This window comes from Muscardinus avellanarius, assembly GCF_963383645.1.
Source record: "Muscardinus avellanarius genome assembly, chromosome: 3".
NCBI classification, from domain to species: Eukaryota; Metazoa; Chordata; class Mammalia; order Rodentia; family Gliridae; genus Muscardinus; species Muscardinus avellanarius.
In genome coordinates this window covers 11,524,794-11,547,157 of record NC_137788.1, presented here as the reverse complement: position 1 = coordinate 11,547,157, position 22,364 = coordinate 11,524,794, and the positions used below count along the sequence as shown (strand labels likewise).

Here is a 22,364-nt window from a genome sequence, read left to right as displayed (position 1 = left end):
GGTGTGTGAGCGCCAGACAGCTTTGCTGTCCCAGGTGTGGAAATGGAACCACGGTCCCCTGGCACCTGGACCTGGGCCCCAGGAACACCCGCCTGTTGAAGGTGGCGGTGCTCAGACTGCAGAGGGAGAGGTGACCTGGCAAGAATGCCAAGGTCACATGCGGAGGCCCCCCAAGGGCCCAGGGGAGGTGAGGGATCGTGCACGCAGGAGCACAGGCAAGCCTGGAGCGTCCAGGCCTGCAGCCAGTCTCACCTCCCCATGGCCTGCGCACCTGATGATGGGGCCTCAGTTTCTGGAGGTGCGCTGTAAAGGGACCTGCTTCCGTGTCTAGGGGACCCACCCAGCATCCAAGCAGAAGGATGTAAGATGGTAAGTCACAGCCACATAGCTGGGTAGAAGTGTTAAACACAGGCACACCCAAAGGACCAAGAATCTCCCCTGTCCTGCCCGAGTACTCCCTGCCACCCCAAAAAGCCCCCCTGTCTTGATGCCCAGCTCCGACACAATGCATGCCTGGCCATCAGAGCGAAATGGTCTCTCTCCCGCCTCGGAACTTGCGAGATAATTACTTAGATCCGCCCCGTGCCCCTCTCAAATGACTCCACAAACACATCCTGGGCACCAGTGGGCTCAGAATCACCCACTGGTTTTCCTTCCCCTCCAGCACGACCCTCAGGGGTCGGCATGACCAGCAGCTCACAGACCCAGGCAGAGGCGGCACAGGGTGGGACTTGGCCTGAGGCGGGCTGCCGCTAACAAGCTGGCCTGCTGGCCCGGGCCCCAGGCCCTGGAGAATTCTTGCCAGCAGGGGCAGCTGCGGCTTGAACTGGATTTTTAAAAGCTGCTTATCACTGTGAAGCCTTCCCTGGGCACACAAAGGCTCCCAGGAAGGCACCTGGGCATTCTGCCATCGGGCTGTTCCCACAACCAGTGGCCTGCAAGTCCCACAGGTGACAGCCCAGGCATCGGATTCTCGACTGCAGGTGACTCTTTAAGTCTGGAGCTCAGACCTCGCTCCATGCTGGCTCTGCACGGCTCCTCCCAGCCCCGTGGGAGCACGGTGGGCTCGGTGTTCACACGGGGTGAGGGGCTTGAATCAGGATGTTCCCTGGACATCAGAGGCATGTTACTGCACCACGGGAGGAGAGACTAAGTCCTGCATCCGCCTCTGAACCTCCTTGCTCACTGCTCCCAGGCTCTGGGCTTCAGGCCCCTGAAGGCCAGGGCAGACGCACCCCAAATGCTCAGTGGGCAGAGACACGTGCGGTTCTGAGAAATGTACCTCTGTGCGGCCCCCATCTCCGCCTTCACCTTCACCTGCCATCTCTAGGTGACTGTCCAAATTCCCCATTTGTAAGGGCATCAAGTCATATGACGCTGGGCACCCCCTGCTCTGGTAGACCTCACCTTAAATCGTATTAATAATGATCTTACTGCTAGATAAAGTCACATTCCAAGGAGCTGGTGTTAAGAGTGTCAGCCCTGTGGATTTTGGAGGACACGATTCAGCACATATTGCACCAGAAGTGGCCGGCCTCGTCCCCCAGCGCGCTCCAGTGCAGCGGATGGAAAGGCTCGCTGTAAACAGCCAGACAGACTCCATGAACAAGACACACGGACTCTGCTCTAACTGCTCAGCTCTGCTGCTAGACATAAAAGCAGCCTTAGAAAAGCAGGCAGACAAGCCGGGCATGATGGCAAACACGCTTGGAATCCCAGTGCTCGGGAGGCTGAGACAGGAGGATCGCAGGTTCACAGTCAGCCTCAGCTACTGAGTGAGATGCTGTTTCCAAATTAAAAAATAAAATAAGCCGGGCGTGGTGGCGCATGCTTGTTATCCCCACGCTTGGGAGGTGGAGACAGGAGGATGGCGCAGGTTCGAAGCCAGCCTCGCTGGCTTTAGGGACCCTGTTTCCAAATAAAAATATATAGGTCTGGGAGTGTATAGCCCGGAGGTAGAAGGGTTTCCAGGAACCCCAGTACCACCCAAAAAAAAAAAAAAAAGTCTGGGAGCATAGCCTGGAGGTAGAAGGGCCCTGGCTCTATCCCCAGTACCACATATACACACAAAAAAAGAAAGAAAGAAAGAAAGAAAGAAAGAAAGAAAGAAAGAAAGAAAGAAAGAAAGAACAAGCAGACAAACAGACATTGTTTGGCTATGTCCCCAAAATTTCTACTTACAAAAAGACACGGTACCCTGTGCAGTGACACAAGCATGTAATCCCAGTACTCAGAAGCTGAGACAAGAGGATCGCAGGTTCAAGGACAGCCTCAGCAACTTAGAGAGACTCTCCGTAGCCTAGTGAGACCTTGTTTCAAAACAAAAAGAAGAAAGTGCTGGGGTAACTCAGAGGTAGAATCCTCAGTACCAAAAATAATATTATTAATAATAATAATAATGACAAGCAAAAACAAAACAAAAAAAAACCAGTGGTGAGCTGGATTTGGCCTGCAGGCCAGGCCATAGCTTACTGACTCTGCTCTCAAGGGAACGAGCTTTGACTTTGGAATGGGACAGGCTGCGTCTCCATTAGAAGCTCTATGGTTTTGAGCCAATTATGGGGCCTCTTCTGGCCTCGCACCTTTGAGAGCACCAGTGGGATAATCCCTGTCTCGTGGAGTTGCTGGGTCCTACAAGGCACCCAGGGAACCTCCGGTCCCGTCCGCGGCGGCTCCTGGTTAAACTCTGACTCCCCGACTCGAGGCGCCCTCATTCTCTCCTCTCTGCGACACACTCCCGGGGTTGGGGCGGAGCTCAGCGGCGGGGTAAAGGGAAGCTCCAGATGACCTAAGGGGACCCCTAGCCTCACCAGGCAACTCCGGGGCCCCTACTGCGCCGCGCAGGCGTGATGTGAGCCGGCGAAGCTCAGCGCCCGACCCGAGTCTGTCAGGAACGAGCCCAGTGCAGATGAGCAAGCTGGGTCTCCGCGGGGCTGAGTGGCTGCGCCCAGGCCCGCAGAAGCCACACACAGAGCCAGGAACCGAAAGAGCCCGGGAGCCCAGCCTTTGCCTTACTTATATTTTTATCCCTGTAACAAAATTCCTGAAATGAACAGCTTATGAGGAGGACCTCCGGAGAGCATCCCAAGCTGAGGACCCAGTCTTCAACACACAGCCCTTTGGGGGACATGTAAGACCTACACTATAGAGACCCTCCATGTGCCTCCAGTGGTGCAGCCAGGAGGCCCAGGGATAAGGGACGAGGGACAGTCCATAGCTGGGGACGGCAGGAAAGAGAAACAAAGACAGACAGAAGAATGCACAACCAGATTGTTCAAAGTCCAAAGAGGAAGGTTTCCAGGGCTCCTGTATCACTAAGAAATGCAATGCCCCGCTCCTCCGGCGTGGCTGGAAGGCGTGTGTGAGCTCCGGAGAGTTCTGCCATCCCAGAGGGAGAAGTGGAAGCCCGGTCCCCAGCACCTGGACCCCAGGAAACCCCAGCTGTTGATGGTGGCGGTGCCCAGGGTGGCAGACGGAGGGCGGGGTGAACTGCCAGGACCACAAAGTTCACGTGTGGGGGCTCCAAAGAGCCGGAGGAGACGAGGCGATCTTGCCCAGAGCTGGCACCCTGTCCAGCTCGCCTCGGCACCCTTCCCTTCCCCTGGACCATCAGAAGCCAAGAGCCACCCTGTGGGCGAGGCGGCCACCAGCGTGGTGAGACCCCAGCCCAAGCACATCCTGATGAGAGCGGGACAGTCAAAAGGTCAGCCCCTAGGCACCAATCGGCAGCACACGGCTACGGAAGGTGGGCGGCTTGCTGGGATTTCTGGCTGTGGTGAAAACCAGAGCCTGGGAGAACCATTCTGAGTGCGGGGTCATCACCCTAAGTGAGCCACCCCGATATCTATGTATGTATGTACGTATGTACTTAGTTACTGGGGATTGAACCTGAGCCCTCCCCCAGCCCAATTTTATATTTCATTCATCCATTTATCTATGTATTTATTTTGTGGTACTGGGGGTAGAACCCAGGGGTGTTGTACCTCTGAGTTATACCCCTAGTCCTCCTATTTTATTCTTTATTTTGAAACAGAGTCTCACTGAATTGCAGAGGACCTCGCTAAGTTGCTGAGGCTGGCCGCAAACCTGCGATCCTTCTGCCTCAGCCTCGCGAATGCTGGGGTTACGTGCGCCACCACGCCCGGCTTTTATTCTTTATTTTGAAACAGGGCCTCACTAAGTTGTACGGGGCCTCCCTAAGTTGCTGAGGCTGTCCGTGAACCGTGATCCTCCTGTCTCAGCCTCCCAAGTACTGGGATGACAAGCGTGCGCCACACGCCCGGCTTCTGCTGATTCCCCTTTCATTTAGAAGGCTCCCTTTGTCCTCTGTGGGCCTTTCAAGACACTGGAGGTTTGAAGCATCTGGGTCACCTGCCTTGCCCTGACCCGGCTGGTCCCCAGGTGAAATACAGGTGAGGTGTGCCAGCACGGCGCCCTGCCAGAAGGCCCCGGGCCCGAGGGCCTGTTCTTGGTGACTTCCTACCACCACTATTAATTATCAACCATCTTTTCCCTTCCCTCGTTTTTATTTTTGTGTGTGTAGGGTATGAGGGATTAAACACAGGGGTGCTCTACACATCTCCAGCCCCTTTAAATATATATATATTTAAATATATAAATATATAAATATATTTTTAAATTATATGTAAATATATAAATATATAACATATAAATATATTATATTTATAATATATATTTATATATCTATTAATTTATATATATCAGGTTATATATATTATATATAAATATATTAAAAATTATATATATATATACATACATACACACAAAAAAATTTATTTAATTTTTGAAACAGGATCTCAAAACCTGAGGTCCTGTCTCAGTCTCCCCAGTACTGGGCTCACGGCTTACACCACTGTGCCCAGCTTCCTTCTCCCTCCTGACCACTTTCATCCTTTGGAATGTTCTGACTTCACCGCCAGCAGGAGCTTCTTCCAGCCCTGCCTGGGTCTCCGACTCCTCTGTATGAAGGACAAGATGCTCCTGTCATACCTGGTTCCTTCCACTGCTCGCACCTGGGACTCCCCTCTTGTCCCCCACAGCCCGGCTTCCGCCATGGGGACCCGCATCAGAAAACACAGGGCTGCGGGAACAGAGGATGCACGCTGCTCCTGCGGGCGCTGCTCCCCAGCCCTTCCCACGGTGTGATTAGCAAACCCCGTATCTCGCATACAGGTGACTCCACACCTGCTCATTCTGTAGCCACAGATTCAACAAGGGATCAAAAATATGTGGGGAAAAAAAAGACAACACCTACTTCCAAAGAGCCTGTGGACCCCTCTGCCTCCAACCCAATGTCGCTTCCCCTTGGAGAGACCCCGGCGCCTCACAGTACATGTTTACTCCTCGGCTCTATTCCAACTCCCGAGGAAATTCCAGAATTATTGCTCCAAGAGCCAGCCAACAAATCTACTGTGGAAACTCTCAAATTTGCTCCCCGCTTTCGTGCCTTAGAACTTATCCTGACACGGGTGCACGGCTACTTGTTTTGTTTTGGGGAGGTTTGATCTTCCAGGTAAATCCCCAGAAGTAGAGCTGTTGGGTCCGGGGGTAAACGCATGCTATTTTGCTAGACAGACCTAGATCTCCCTCCATGGGGCCAGGGCATTTTTTCACTTCTGCCAACCACACGTGACGGTGTCTACAGCAAGTGTGGGTTCTTGCTAATCTGCGAGGTGGACATTGGTATCACAGAGTTGTTGGGGTTTTTTTATTTTTGCCTTTTTTTACTTTTTTATTTGGAAACGGCATCTTAAAAGTTGCCAACGGGGCTCGCTACATTGCTAAGGCTGTCCTTGAACCTGCGATCCTCCCGACTCAGCCTCCCAAGTTCTGGGATCACAGGTAGACACTACCACCTTGGCTCCCAAGGATGCATTTTAAGGGTTTGGAGAAGCTTCGGGGGTCAACAGACAGGTGTTTGGTCTTCACAGCACCATAGCTGGGAGGACGGTGGGGTGCCGACCCCTGGCTGTTCCGCCTGCCCGCTGTTTAAGGTACAAGCTCCTTCCAGCCCTGAGCCTCAAGTGGGAAGACTACACGGGGATGACATCAGGACCCATGTCCCAGGCCTGCTGTGGGGATCAAATGGGACTGTGTATACAGACAGCCTGGCATGAAGCCCCATCACAACCAGGGTTGGCTGCCCCAGGGATAAAGGTACCTGGGTGGCGTGCTGTGCCCAGGCTTGTTGGGTCTCTAGTCCCAGCACACTTAAAATGTGGTTAAAAAAAAAAAAAAAGATACTGGTACTTTTTTTATATTATAGAATTCCCCCCTCCAGTTTTGGGGATTGTACCCAGGGTATTGCACATGCTAGGTAAGGGCTCTACCACTGAGCTATAGCCCCAGCCTGGGCTGGCCTTGAACTTGTGATCCTCCTGCCTTAGCTTCCCGGGTAGCTGGGATTATGGGAGTGCATCACCGCACCCAGCTGCTCTACAATTTTTTAAGATAAAATTGTGAGATTGTTCCTTATGCCAATCATCACTGCAAGGATGGCCACGCCCTGCGCCCGCGGCTGCCGTGGACAGCCGTACAGCTTGAGTACCGCTCCAAAGTACGGGGCGCTGTGTGCACTGGGAAGCCACGATGCAGCTGGTGCCGGGCTTGTCACGCTCAGCCAGGGCTGCAGGTCCCCTGCCAAGGCCCGCGGCCCTCAGAGATGGGCTCCCACACAGGTGCCGCACCTGGCCACCAGGCTGTGGGTGCGTGGGACCGTGTTCAACGGGGGAAGAAGGTGCGCGGTGTGCTCCTTGTCTGACTTCACAGAATGCCCTTTGCTAATCTGCAGAGACTCCACATAGGCCAGTGGGGGCTCCCTCGGTACCTAGAGACAGATTAGCGTCTGGTCTATATATGGTCTGAGGCCTTTTATGTACAGAAAAATGACAATGGGCCCCGATTCTCTTTGGGTCCTAATTTCATTTGCCATTAAAGAGGTTTCAGGAACAGACATTAGAAAGTAAGGCCCCCCACCACACATTTCAGGCTGGGCATCAGACCCTGCTCCTAGCTGAGCTGGGACAGGTCACTTCCTCCGGACGAAACCTTTGCCTCCCTCCCTGGCTGGGAAAGGATCGTGGGCATGTCTCAGACCCCGCTGTTGTGCAGGGGAGGCTGCTCTGTCCCCAAGGGAACCTGACACTCAGGATCACAGTGGCACACTGGGAGAAGACCAGCACCGAGGGGTGGAGGGGTTGGTTGCCTGGATACAGCGCCTGCCAGGGAGTCGCAGGCTGAGGTTTCCAGGGAAGGCTGGCAGGCAGGGAGACACGGACTGGCTGCCCTGGCCGGGCCCCATCCGTGAGCTCCTTCCTCTGCGGTCGCTGAGATGCTGTCTGTGATTTAATACCTCCCTTCCCACCTTCCCTCCTTCCCATCTATCACGGCACTGGGACACCCTGTCATGGTAAAGACCGCAGCTCTTTCAGGCCCATGGAGAACGAAGGCCTGTGTGTCCTTGTCCATCGGGAGGCTGAGTGGGCAGTCATCTTGGAATAAGCAGATGGGCCTGGGGCAGAGTCAGGGATGGGCCGGCGGGGACAGAAGGGGCTGCAGACAGGGACCATCCTCCTGTCCAGAGAGGCAGGGGACCCACAGCCGCCTCGTGGTCACCTGTGCATACCACGAGCATCCATCCAGCCTCCGTCTCTGCTCACGTTACCCCTTTCCCCACCTGGAACACCTGCCAGGCACCTGTTGCCTAATCCCTGTGCTCAGGGGCCACAGATCCTGTCTGTCTGGAAAGGTCCCAGTTTACTCCTATTGTCCCGATAAAACTTAATAAAGCCCTTTGTCTCTTGCAAAACTCTGTGTGTTTGGACAGCAAATTACACAGTCCCTCTATGCATAGTAATAATGGCAGCTGATATTTAATAAACAGGTGCTTACTGGGCTAATCTCTTCCTACAAATCATCTCCCTGACTGCTTGCCAGCAAGGGGCAGGTGTCCTTATAATGCCGTGCTACCAATGGGGGCAGAGAAGTTTTGGCAGGATTCGATCCCAGGGGCTCTAATTCCAGCACGTAAAACACCACTGCTGCCTCCGGCTCCCCTGACCTCACGTCCCCTAAAAGTCCACGAGCCCCGCCATCTTTGGAAGCCTCTGCCCCGTGACAGGCCTCCCGTATGCTGGTCTCAGAGCTTCCTGCTTGAATTCCCGAAAGCCAAGGCCGCGTGTATGGGGAGAGACGGCGCAGGGCCCTAAAATACAGCGGGAACTCGAAGACCCGTCCGATCCCACGATGCAGGGTGCACGCCCGCTGGGCTTCACCCTCTGTGTCCTCTCTTTGGGGGAGAATTATAACGGGGAGAGGAGACAGGACATGGGGGCTCCCAGAGCCCTGTCCTAACTCTGGCACCTTGCTGGCCACGGGACCTGGAGCCAGATGTGAGGCCCTGTCTGAGCTTCTGTTTTGTTTGTTTGTTTGTTTGTTGTTTTTTTTGTGTGTGGTATCAGGGATGGAACCCAGGGGCATTCTACCTACGAGCTTCTCCCCAGCCCTATTTTTTTTTATTCTTTATTTTGAAACAGGGTCTCACTGAGTTCCAAAGGGCCTAAGTAGCTGAGGCTGTCTAAGAACCTCAATCCTCCTGTCTCAGCCTCCCAAATGCTGGGATTACAAGCGTGTGCCACCATGCCCGGCTTTGAGCTTCTGTTCTTAATGGGTCAAAAGGAGGATAAAGCCGGGCGTGGTGGCGCACGCTTGTAATCCCCGCGCTTGGGAGGCAGAGACGGGAGGATCACGCTGGTTCAGAGCCCACCTCGCTGGCTTAGGAGACCCTGTTTCCAAATAAAAATATAAAATAGGTCTGGGAGTGTAGTCCGGAGGTAGACGGGCTTCCAGGAACCCCAGTACCACCAAAAAATAAGTGAATAAATAAATAAATAAATAAATAAATAAATAGGATAAAGATATAAATAAATAAAAAGGATAAAGAGGCTCTCAGAGGTGGCGGGAGAGCCAACATCATGTGCTCCTCCTTCCATTTTCATCTGTCTTTTTAAAATTAATTAGTTAATTAATTTTTTTGCTGGTCCTGGGGATGGAACCCAGGAGCAATCTACCTCCAAGTTACAATCCCAGCCCTGTTTTTTATTCTTCATTTTGAAACAGGTTCTCACTACGTGGCAGAGGGCCTCACTAAGTAGCTGAGGCTGTCCACAAACCTGCGATCCTCCTGTGTCAGCCTCCCGAGTACTGGGATGACAAGCGTGCGCCATCATGCCCGCTGGCTCCCATTTTTCATCTCTTTCCTGAGAACTTGGGCTGAACTGTAAACTGCGGCGGGACCTTCCCTCCCCTGTCCCCGATCCCATGTGCCTTGGTTAAATGGGGCGCCTCTGGGGGAAGGATCCCTCCCTGGCCTGGTGTAGGGCGTAACGTGGCAGGGACAAAGTCTCTCACCGGGGGCTATTGCCTTCTCTACACCTTTTACCCCTTAAATTATTTAACCATCCTTCTCATTTGCCACTAACAAACTGAGCAGCAACACGGGCCGCCGCGCCCCAGGGTTGGGCCCCCCTTCTGTGGTAGATCATGAAGACGCCTCTCTTCCAAGGGTCGGTGACACTCAGACACAAAAAGCCCTGCCCGGCACACAGAGCCAGGGCCCTGCAGGGACCCAGCGCGCTCAACGGCCAGCAGCCGCCAAGCCGAAAATTGTCCCAGGTCTGTGGGCAGCGGGAGCCTGAGTTTCCAAAAGAAATCCTATCCAACGAAGAGAACTCCATAAAAGAAGGCTGCCTCATGGGGCTTCACTGGCAGACACAGAAGAGCCCCCAAAGGGAAAAGGTGGGGAGGGGGCGCTGACCAACTTCTCATCTGATGAGGAGACGCTAGTTCCAGTTCAGAGTCTCACACGGCCACCCTCCTCCCCACTGAGACATCAATCTAGCCGCCAGATGTGCAGGACAATTGGACCCGCTCGATCTGGACCCAGCGGCTTTAGCAGGGTCCTAAAGAGGTTCACACGCCCCCAACACACACACCCAAGGGCCCTGGCGGTCCAAAAGTGCCGGAGAAGCTGCTCACCCAGGAACTCTGGGGAGTGAAGATCTAGAGGGATCGTTCTAAGTCACGTCCTGCTGACAGAGAGAAGAGGTCTTTAGTAAGAACAGGGCACAGCTGGGAAGGAAAGTCCAGACCTCGAGGAGGCAGTCCCTGCCTGGAACAGAAACCACCCTCTGTACCTTGTGACAGGTGCCACACCACTCAGCCCTGCCCAGGCAAGTCAGCGTGAGGCCTGGCACTGGCGGCAACGTAGAACTAGCCCTTAAAGAGTCCCTTTCAGCCTCTAAGATGACGCCTCTAAAAGACACTTTTCTACTGGGCATGGTGGTGCATGCCTAAAATACTTGGGTGACTGAAACAAGAGGATCGCAGGTTCGAGGCCAGCCTCAGCAACTTAGCCACACTCTCAGCAATCTAGCAAGACCCTGTTTCAAAATAAAGAGGGCTGGGGGCATAGCTCAGAGGTAGAGGGCCCCTGAGTTCAATCCTCAGGACCACAAAAGACAAAAATAAAAGACCCTTCTCTGGATGCTGCCTCCAGAAAACCGCCTGGCGTGGCGGGGCGGCCCAGACGCACCTGGCTGACCTCCCCTCTGGCACGGAGGAGGCAGGAGCACAAATTCCCCGGATGCCTCGGGGCAGGGGAGCGTGGTGTGCTCACCTGGGAGGCACATTCCATGGGCCGCTTGGGTAGCCAGGAGGAGGAGACAAAGGTCAGTGCCCAGGACAGGGCCCGCAGCTCACCTAACCAGGACAGCTGGGACCCCGGGACATCGCCCACACGTGAGGACCTTCCGGAGCCCGGGACAGAACCGGGAGCACGTACTCAGTCCACTCCCCACCCCCTCCTGAGAGCCTGCTCAGCGCGGCCCAGGGGCTGGGCATGTGCCTCACCTGTGCCCCCCACCCGCCCTTCTGGCTCCAGAACAGCAGGAGCGGGAGCATTCAGGCCCTCAGACTTCAGAGTGCGCCAAGAAGGTCAAGCACTTCGGGTGGCTCATTGGTGACGCGCCTTCCCAACACGTGTGAGGCCCTGGGTTCAACCTCCGGCACCACGACATTAAAAAGTCAGGAGCCAGGCGTGGTGGCGCGCGCCTCATAATCCCAGTACCCGGGAGACCAAGACAGGAGGATGGCAGGTTTGAGGACAGCCTCAGCAACACAGCAAGACCCTTAGCAATTTAGCAAGGCCCTGTTTCAATTTTTTTTTTTTTTTTTTGGTGGTGGTGGTACTGGGGTTCCTGGAAGCCCTTCTACCTCTGGGCTACACTCCCAGACCTATTTTATATTTTTATTTGGAAACAGGGTCTCCTAAGCCAACCCGCGCGGCTGGCTTCGAACCTGCGCGATCCTCCTGTCTCTGCCTCCCAAGCGCGGGGATTACAAGCGTGCGCCACCACGCCTGGTTGTTTCAAAATTTAAAAAATAATAATAATAAAGGCTGTGAGTGCCAGGTGTGGTAGCACACAACTGTAATCCCAGGACTTGGGGGGCCGAGACAGGAGGATCTCAGGTTCGAAGCCTCAGCAACTTAGTGAGGCTCCCATCAACATAGCAAGAGCCTGTTTCAAAATAAAAAGGGCTGGGGTTGTAGCGTGGAGGTAGAATGCCCCGGGGTTCAATCTCTAGTACGGAAGAGGGGGAGAAGGTAAAAGAGTCAGCAGCCCCCTCTCCGGAGTGCAGCATCTTCCAGCCACGCTACAATGGTTGAAACACCTCCCATGTGGATTTTCACTGCAAAGCCCAGGAGTTGAGTGCCCACACTGCAGACTCCTGGTTTTGTGCTCCGCCATGCCTACTGCCTCCAATCCACGGGCCCAGCCTGTCCCCAAGGGCCACATCACAGATGTCTCATCACTGAGAAAACCACTGAGACTCACACAGGCGAGCAGTGGCCGGCTGGCCACGCGCCCCTCCCTTTAACTGCCGCCCGTGGCAGCCCAGCCCTCCGTCCTCCACCTTCTCATCCGCAAGGTGGGAGCACAACCCACGGGGCTGTGGGGAGCACTCATCCAGGTGATTGATGGGATTTATACTCCATGCATGCCTGGCTGATAAAAATATCCCGTAAGTATGAATAAAAAGTACGCTAGTTATATATACATTGACTATCAGCATTATTTTTAAATATACTATACTACTCACAGAGCCACTGGCTTGTAGCCTGTCTTCTCTAAACCATAGTTCCTGGCGCCAAGCTGAATTAGAAGACGCTGTGCTAAATCGGTCTGAGTTTTTAGCTCCATGCCAAAATAAAAGGGGGGGGGCTCTCTTCCTCCTGCCTCCCAAGTTAAACTGCAGGCAAAGGCTGACACAGCTCTCCAGGCCGGGGGCAGCTTCCGTCCCAGCCTGTGGGGTCACAGCTATTTAAAAAGCTGGGCTGGAGCCTGGGCCATGGCTCAGCCAGCCTCCGACCTCGCTGGTCTTGTTCCTGGAGCGTGGGTGCAGGAGTCCTGGGTGCTGGGCCTCTCTATGGGACGAGCTCTGCAGACCCTCCCCTCTTCCCCTGGCCCCAGGGGCTGCCTGGCACGGTCAGCCCGACCCCCGGGACTCTGCCCACCTGGGACTGGGTCTCCTCTGTGACCCACTGAAGCCCACGTGCAGAGAAAGCTGCCTAAGTTACTTGGCTTGGTGGGGGGGGCTGGGTATTGGGCCCAGAGATGTCTTATCACTGAGCCACACCCCCAGCCCTTCTGATTGGTTGATTTTGTGGTATTGGGGATTGAACCCACAGGCCTTCTACCTCCAGGCTCCATCCCTAGATCTATTTTTTATTTGGAAACAGGGTCTCACTAAGTTGCTGAGGCTGGCTTTGAACCTGTGATCCTCCTGTCTCAGCCTCCCAAGTACTGGGATTAGAAGTGTGTGCCACATGCCCGGCTTTTTAATTTAAAACAGTGTCTTAGTAGGTTGATGAGAGTCTCACTACTTGCTGGTGCTGTCCTTGAACCTGTGACCCTCCTGTCTCAACCTCCCAAGTACTACAATCACATACGTGTGCCCCACACTGGCTCTTCACTCTCCTTTTAAAGTCAGGCTGACTAACTATAAATGGCCTACAATAAACTGCACATTTGTAACATGAGCCATTTGTCACAATCTGACATGCGTGTACACCTGTGCAACCACCCCTAGTCCAGGGGGTGCAGAGGCCCAGGAACCCCCAAGGCTTCCTCCTACCCCGCGAGGAGCCCGTGCTCCTGTGGGTATTCCCATCCTCACAAACTAGTCTGCGTTTTCTGGTTTTTATAGCAACAGAATCACATGGCATGTGCCCCCCCTCTCCTCGGACTCTCACTCAGCACAACGATGTCGGGACCTATCGATGTTCTTGCGCGTATTAAAAGCTCTCCGCTTTCCTGCTGAGTGAGGAGCCCACGGTAGGACGCCCCCGGCGAGTGGACCACTCGTCTGCTGACAGCTGGGCGCCTGCCCCTAAGCTGCTAGGACCGTTTGGGGCTGGGTCTTTGTATGGGAACAGGTCTCCCAGGCAGGTCCTATCGTAGTATTTCTCCGTAGTACCTGTGATCTTGGAACACACCATATGATTTTCTTATTGCCGTGTTAATTACTGTCTTCGGCAGATGGTATTTTTGTGAAATTGGACACACCAGAAACACACTACATCCCCTTTCTAGCATGTAGTGTGGCTGGCCTGTTGCCAACAGAATGTGGCAGAAGTGGTCTAAGTAACTTGTGGGGCTGGGTCATGGAAGCCTTGGGGCCTGTACCTTTCTTTACTAGAACCCTCTCTGTGGGATCCCTGAGCCTCCAGGCAGAAGGCTGGGCCACGCCGCAGGTGTTCAACTGGGCCCATGGCAGCTGTTCCCAGCCATCCTGCCAAGTCACCAGATACCTCTCTAAAGCCACCTCGGATGTCCAGTGGACTCCCCCAAGGAGCCCATGGACACGCTGTGGAGCCCAAGAACAACCCAGCTGAGCCCCGCCAACTCCCTGACACGCAGGATCACGGGATACAAAAAAAACCTGGGCTGTTTTCTGCCACCAAGATTTGGGGGCTGTTTGTTACACAGCAACAGTTACTGACACAGCCTTTTCTAAGGAGGAAAAAAAAAAACTCCCAGAGAAATGGATCCTTATCTATTTTACTGACAGACACAGTACGCGCGCTCCCAGAACAATAGTGGCAGTCAGCCCCACCTCAATCAGCCTTTGTTCAATAAACAAGAGAGAGTGTTCTCAGGGAGACTTTATGGATGCTAGAAAGATTTCTACTGACCAAAAACCCTCAGCAACTTAGCAAGACTCTGCTTCAAAATCAAAAGGGCTGGGGGCATAGCTCAGAGGTAGAATTCCCCTGCGTTCAATTCCTAGTACCAAAAATGTTACACTTACACATTAGGGTGCCTGCCCTTTTTAAGATTCCAGCCACCCTGGGAAGCAGCCAGGCCCTTGGGCTGTGAGACGACTGTGGCTGGTTGATGGCCACAACAGAACTTCTCCAAGCAGACCACAAGTGACTGTCAACTGGACCACATCTGGGTCTAGGACGCCTTCAAGGGAGATCTGTTAACATTATTTAAAAGCAGTAATATATTAGGAAGCCATTCTGCTTATAGAGCTAAACTTTCTGGACGCTTCCACGGAGTTCTGAGACATCCGTACCAGCTACCTATCTTCTGCATCAGCGCTGTGGGACAGGGATGGCTCTGGGCTGGCTCCTGCAGCAGCCCTCAGGGCCACCAGGCGGGCACCAGGGGGCCTAGGGGATAGTGTTAGCATGACGCATATGAATTACTGAAGAGAAACACAGATTCAACCCAGGGCAATAAACCGCACAATGACCCGGCTTTTGATGGAAGGGAGGAGATTTTTTAAAAAATGAAGTGTGGACCTGGGACAGGAAAGAGGAAACCTCAACTTGCTTTTCAACCTCACTGGTTGCTATGGTGATGAGCATGCATTTATCAGCCAAGCAAGAGGGCATGGCCGTCCTAGCACAGATGACCCACAGCTCCGGCTACCAGACAACTGGACCACCTGTCGCCCCACGGCCCGAGGGCCTCCTGCATCTGCAGAGACAGCCAGAATGCGCTGCACCTGCAGGCAACTTCAGGAACAATGGCGTCCCCTCCTCTGCCCTGAAGCCGTAGGTAGCTGTCTGCAACCTAGAACTCTTCACAGCACAAAAGCTCCTGCTGCCAACTCTCGTTTTTCAAGCTTGGTTGACCATTTAACAAAAGCAGTATTTAACCGAAGAAGTTGCTCTGGGTCTAATGACTCTTTTTGAGGCAGAGAAGAGGCCAACAGACCTATTCCTTCTATTAAAGAGAGGACACTCTGGTGTCTTAGCCCATTTTCTATTGGTGCATGTAAGAGGCAATGGTTGGTATTTATTCGTTCGTTTGTTCATTCATTCATTCATTCATTTTGGTATTGGGGATTGAGCTCAGAAGTGTTCTAACTCCAAGCCCTTTTTATTTTGAAATAGGGTCTCGATAAATTATAGTGCACTAGCCTTGAGCCTGCAATCTTCCTGTCTCAGCCTCTGAAGTACTGGGATTATGTGTAGGTGCCACTGCACCCGACATGGCTAATAATTCATTAAAAAAATAAAGGTTTATTTAGGCTCATGGTTCTGGAAGCTGGAAGTCCGAGAGCATATGTTTTAGTCAGCACTGTTGCTGCTGTGACCAAAATACCTGACGAGCACAGCTTAGAGAAAGCTATTTATTTATTTATGTGGGGCTCACGATTCCAAGGTAGCAGAGGTCATTCCTGACTGACTGGCTCGCAGTGGCAGGACCTCAGGGCCCGACACAGTCCCCAAGGTGAGCTCCAAGGACCTCCGGCCATGCCCTGTGTCTGAACCTGGCTCCAGAGCTTAACGCGTGAGCTATGGGTGACGTGGAGGAATCCAGACCATGGCAGCATAGTGCCGGCTGCTGGTGCGAGCCCTCGTGTGAACATGGCGGAGGACGTCACGCACTCAGAGCACGCACGCTTGCTCTGGCATCTCCTTCTCTTTTTAGAAAGCCACTGATGCCACCAGGAGCCCCAACTCTTGACCTTAGGTAACCTTAAATGCCTGCCAAAGGCCCCTCCTCCATGTACCATGAAATATGAATTTGGAGATTGAGTTTCCAACCCAGGAACTGTTGGGGGCCCATCCGAACCCCAGCGCCAGTTACTGTTTCTTCTCCTTCGCACTAAGCGTCCTTTCTGTGCAGCAAATGGGGCCGGCCCGGCCGGGCTGGGTGCCGCGCTCCACAGGGGCCCGTTACGGAATCAGACAACCCCACACGTGACCCAAGTCCGAAGTCCAGGAGTGGGCAGGCCACGTGTTCGTTTTCTGTTTCTGCTGTAATAAATTACCACAAATACAGCGGCCCCCAAAAAATCCAGCCGCGTCTCCTCATCTGAAAGGCACCTGACTGGCAGTCTTAATTCTGCCTGGCCACATAACTGCCCACAGGTTCCAGGAATTAGGCTGCGGGCAGGCATTCCTGGGGTGGGGACATCAGTCCACCGAACACGAGCCTGAAGCCACAGCGCAGCGAAGATGGCCTGAACGTTTCCTAGAGCGCACCACGCCTGCGTGGGACTCGGAGGAAGAGTGACCCTGAGTGGCTGGGGAGAAGGAAACCCCTAAAGACCCTGAGGGGACAGGGAGGAGGGGACCCTCTACATCCATCCAGGGACTACACAGATGGAGCCACGCCTCCATGCATGTGCTAGAGGCACCGAGAAGAGACTGGGAGGACAACTGTTTTCATAAGAAGCCGATAATGTTATTTGTCTTTATTTTTTTTTCTACCGCGTTTAGTATTTCACGGGTGGCCTGACAGCAGTGGTATTCACAAGGCTGACATCTCAGCAGAAATCATGGCCGCGACATCAAGCTGTATCAGGAGCCATTATGTTCTTTATGTTAGACCCTGGCATTTAAAAAAAATCGACAACTGTATTAAAAGTGTCTTTGATGGGGCAAGGGATATAGAGCTCAGTGGCTGAATGCATGCGTAGTAAGACGGAGGCCCTGGCTTCGATCCCAGACCAAAATACACACGGAGTAAAGGAGGAAGTCATTGTTTAAGGGGGAAAAGTGACTAATTTCATTGAAACTTCATTTCCCCCCGTACATCACTTTTAATCATATGGCGTGTGAATTTATGGCTCTTTTGTTCTACACCAAAGAACAATGGTTGAGTTAAAGCGGGAAAAAATTGTATGTCTGTTTAAGTTGCTAGCTCAACTATCCCCTTTTTTTTCTTTTGACACTAGGGATCTAACCCAAGGGCATTCTACTTCCAAAGTCTCAATCAACGCCGTGCGCCATGCTCACATCCATCCTTCTGTTTGAGAAAATAAGGTTCCTTTTCATTTAAAAAGTAAGTTTAGTAGTACTAACATAAAATGGGTTTACTATTATCTTAAAGTTAGTTATTGAAGCTGGACGTGGTGGCACACGCTTGTAATCCCAGCATTCGGGAGGCTGAGACAGGAGGATGGCGGTTCACAGACAGCCTCAGCTACTTAGTGAGGCCCTCTGCAACTCAGGGAGACCCTATGTGAGCTTGGAGGTCGAATGCCCCTTGGTTCCATCCCCAGACCCACAAAAATAAAAATTGGTTATTGAAGATTTGGAAGTTTTTACAGTTTTAATTTTTGGAGTGGTATATAGAGGCTGATTGATTTACTGGTACTGAAGATTGAACTGAAAAGCATTCAACCTCTGAGATATATCCCCAGCTCTTTTTAATTTTTTGTTTGTTTGTTTGTTTGTTTGCAGGTCTGGGGATAGAACCCAGGGGCATTTGACCTCCGAGCTACACCCCAGCCTTATTTTTTATTTTGAAACCAGGTCTCACTGAGTTGCAGAGGGCCTCACTAAGAAGCTGAGGCTGTCTGTGAACCGCGATCCTCCGGTCTCAACCTCCCAAATGCTGGGATTACAAGCGTGCGCCGCCACACCCGGCTTTTTTTTTTTTTTTTTTTAAATTTTGAAAGAGTTTTGCTAAGTTGCCAAGACTGATTTCAAACCTGCGATCCTCCTGTCTCAGCCTTCCACATGCCAGGATCACGGGCATGTGTCACCATAGGTAGCTCAGAGATAGGTTTGAACCATACAGACAACAGCTGTTTGGGGTCCTCGTGTTTGTAAGCATGTAAGGTGGTTCTCAGATCAAAACGTTTGAGAAATGCTGTCCTGAAAAAAGGAGGAGATTTACATACAGGGATCTTTACTGTCCTGTTATAGGAGAGGGAGAGAGAGAGAGAGAGAGAGAGAGAGAGAAGCGGAAACGACTTCAATGTTCAATAATAGGGAAATAGCTAAATAAATTATGGTACCTCCATTTGGTAGAACATTATGTAGTCATTAAAAATTATGTTTTCAACGGGTATTTATTGTTGTGGGAAAATGCCCAACATATTCAACATGCTGCTAAGAGATTACAAAATATGAAAGAAGCAAATTCCCATTCCCATCGTCTCTGCGAATCAGCGGGTGCCCTGAGGGGCTCCCGCAGGCTGCAAGCTCACCACTTCTGCGGGGCAGGGGCGGTGGGGGGGCAATCTTACGCATATGACAACATTCCCTCGTGTGGGCTTGTGCCTCTCCTCTTAACAGGAGGCTAGACTATTTTTGGGGGAAGGGGGGGTACTGAGGGTGGCACCCAGGGGCATGCTACCTCTAAGCTACACTCCCTTATTTATCTGGAAACAGGGTCTTGCTAAGTTGCTGAGGGCCTCACTAAGTTGCTGAGGCTGTCCTAGAACCTGCGATCCTCCTGTCTCAGCCTCCCAATCCTGTAAACTGGCATTACAGGCCGCTGAGACCAGACACCTAAACCCAACATTCCCACACTTTCCCCTAAGGGAACACAAGCACCCCCCCATTTTCCCTAGCTCCCTTCTCTCCATTTGTTATCGTTGGGCCCATGGACTGGTGTTTCGGGTGTCTGTGTGAGTTCCTAATCCTCCCGTGGGCTGGAAAGTTCAGGTCCCATGCAGACCGCAGGACCAGGGTGGGTGTCTGTGGGCGCGGAATCTCTGGGGCTTTGCTCTTCTCAACCCAGAGACTCCGGCGGCTCACAAGTGCGGCCCACACCTGCCGCGGCTGTCCTGGTGCATTGGTTCTCTTTCTCATCACCGTGCGTGGAGACTTTCCAGGTCCCAGCCTGCTCTGCCCACATCTGTCTGCGATTTGCGCGCCTCGTGCCGTGGCTGGTGAGGAAGCAGCTTACTTATGACTCAGGCAGGATGCTCCGAGCGGCTGAAGGTACCCTCTGGGACGCCTTGTGGGGGTACAGCTACCTTGAGTTTGGATGGCCTTGGGGGAGCAGGGGGCTTCCAGGTCCGTGCCACTCCTAATGGGAACCAGGCAACTGACCTCTCCAAGCAGATCCAGCGAGGTCTGCCAAGCCCCCTCCCGTCTGGTCATCGCTGAGTATTTGCACTCTGGTACCCGGCACTGAGCCAAGCACTTTCTATCTTATTTAATCCTTGCAATCCAGGAAGTAGCTACTATTATTAGCTCCACTGGTAAGAAACACAGAGTTATTATTATTATTGCTCTCAGAGCAAAGAAACTATGTCTCAGGAAAAGGAATTAATACAGGGTCACACAGCTAGTGAGAACAGATCTGACTCCGGAGCCCGCCATCCCCACTGTGAGCTTGTCAGCCTCTTCTCCGGCATTCAGGTCAGTGTTGCCCCGGGGGCGGGGGGCACACCCAGAGTCAACAGGAGGTGCACCACTGTGTGGGAAAAGCCTTTGCTCTTGCTCCTGAAGAGCTGTGACCTTGGCCCAGTTACTGAACCGTCTGATCCTCATTCAGGTGTGGCCCATCCTATGATGGAGGTCTGAGATCCTAACAGGACTGGTGCACTTGAGTGGGGATTCTATCGCTGGCCCGTTCCCTGCTTCTGGTGCCAGTCCAGCCTGCCCACTGGAGCATCAGGCCCAGAGAGCCCCAGGACATCAGCTGGCACAGCCTGGGCCCAGCAGCACCTTCCCTGGAGATGCCCGGGACTGACATTACGGGGCGCCTGCAGCCGGGAGTGAAGCGGGGCTCAAGAGCGTCGATACAGACCACTGGGCGGCTGCATAAAGTTCAAGTATGCGTGCACCTGGCAGTGGGAATCCCACGCATGCACTGGCTCAGCAACCTCACCCAAAACAAACTCCCAGCAGAACCTGTGTTTGACAGCAACAGGCACTGCTAGAAAGAATTCCTCAAGCTCTGGGGACCGCCAGCTGGGTACTGCACTGCCAGCCTGCTCAGCCAGCTGTGGATGTCACCTCCGTTCATGGAAACCTGCTATGACAGCCGAGTCACCGTCCTGCAATATCCCCTTACCTCTGCTGGAGGTGGAGCGGGGATACGGTCACCCAGCTAGAAACTACATTTCCCAGCTGCCCTTGCAGCCCGGCATGGCCACGTGACCACACTCCTGCCAAGGGCAATCTCTGACTCTCCACTTGCTGGGAGAATAGACACCTCCCAGCCTGGAGCGCTCACTGGGGACAGTTAGAGGAGAAACAACATTTTCAAGGCAATGTTTTGAGGTCTCTGGGTAATACCATGTTATCAACCTAACCAATAAAGTTGCTTTGAAGTGGAAAATGAAATTTTTGGAGCATGCATTGTCCAAGTGAATGGTAAATAGACAGCAAGTGAAAAAGTTCCATTGACTTTTTTCTTTACTTGGGGGTAGGGAGAGCGAAGGCAGGGCTCAAGAGAACCACGCAGACCCTGACTTCTGTCTTGTTCAGGCCCGAGTTCTCCAAGCACGGTGCCTGTCGCAGGTCAAACGATGGCTTCCATCCTGTCTCAAATGACCTTTGGAGCCCTGCTCTGAGCCCTGCAATGTGCGAGGACAGAGGGGCATGGAGGCACTAGGATCCCGAGCCAGCTCCTAGACACCAGTGGCTTCCTTCTTTCTTCTTTTTTCTTTTTTTTTTGGTGGTACTGGAGATTGAACTCAGGGGCATTCTACCTCCAAGTACATCCCCGGCCCGATTTTCTTTTTCCTTTCCTTTTCTTTCTTTTTCCTTTTTTTTTTTTCTTTTCTTTTCAGTACTGGGGATGGAACTCTGGGGCATTTTACCTCCATGCTACACCCCCAGCCCTGATTTTTACTCTTTATTTTGAAACAGGGTCTCACTGAATTGCAAAGGGCCTTACTAAATAGCTGAGGCTGTCTGCGAATCGCAATCCTCCTGTCTCAGCCTCTCAAATGCTGGGATTACAAGCGTGCGCCACCACGCCCGGCTCATCATTTATTTTTTCATTTTTGAAACAGGGTCTCTTTAGGTTGATGAGAGTCTCACTACTTGCTGAGGCTGTCCTCGAACCTGCAATCCTCCTGTTTCAGCCTCCCATGTACTGGGATCACAGGCATGGACCACAACCTGGCTTGACTTCCTTTTTTTTAAGTCAATTTCTGTGGTGGTTAGAGACCCATGGTCCTCATCAAGAGACCACCTGGCTACTTACACCATGTCGTGTCCAACTCCTCTCGTGAGGACAGGGCTGAATACTGAACTTCTTGGGGACAGAACCTAGGGGCACCCTACCTCTAAGCCACACCCCCAGCCCTTTTTATTTTGAAACAGGGTCTCGCTAAGTTGCTGAGCCTGGCCTCAGACCTGAGATCCTCCTCTCCCAGCCTCCCAAGTGCTGGTCTGACGTGTGTAGCGGAGATGCTGCATGCCTACAGGAGCTGCCCTGGATTGAGCGACGTGAGGAGAGTGGCTCCCGGGCTTCCTGGAGAGCCCGAGGTGGCCACCACGGGCACAGCAGGGACAGACACTCCTCCCGCAGGGCACCAGCCCGTCCTCACTGTCCCCCGTCCCCACCGTCCCCAGAGCACTGGAAGAGACCCAGCTGCTGGGCAAAGATGCCCACCCACAGTCACACCTCAGAAGGAGGCGCCCACTCCCAGCCTCGGTGGACGACGCGTGTCGGTCGCCCCCAAGCAGGAGCGAGGTCCACACCCACGCCTTGGAAGCGCAGGGCCACCCTGAGCAGCGCCGGGGCGGCCGCTGGCCGTCACTCACCCTGCAAGGCCTCTCTGGCTCTGGCCAGCTCCTGCTCCTTCTGCGCCAGCTGGACCCTGAGCTCGGTGGCCGAGAGGACCTCGGCGGCCTTGCCGCCCTGCGACTCCTCCAGGTCCTTGGCCAGCATCTCCTTCATCTGCCGGAGAAGGTGGACTTCCTCCTGGAGCCGAGACACCTCTTCCCGCAGGAGCACTGGGGAGAAGGGCACACGGTTAGAGGAGGGATGGCGGCCGCTGCCCACTACCTTGTTTGTTGGTAGGGATGGTTCAGAGGAGCTTTGGCTTCTCCCGAGTCTTCCATA

At 53.2% G+C, this 22,364-nt stretch overlaps 1 protein-coding gene across 2 annotated transcripts in view; it reads right to left on the bottom strand.

Annotated features, from left to right (window-relative positions):
- KAZN (kazrin, periplakin interacting protein) overlaps positions 1-22,364 on the bottom strand; it is a gene marked incomplete at both ends in the record, with an annotated part of 415,307 nt that overhangs the window by 97,658 nt on the left and 295,285 nt on the right. For both annotated transcript variants that reach the window (XM_080690664.1, XM_080690665.1), the window contains one exon: positions 22,064-22,255. In XM_080690664.1, coding sequence (XP_080546790.1) covers positions 22,064-22,255 — 192 coding nt within the window. The remainder of the gene's footprint in view (positions 1-22,063; positions 22,256-22,364) is intronic.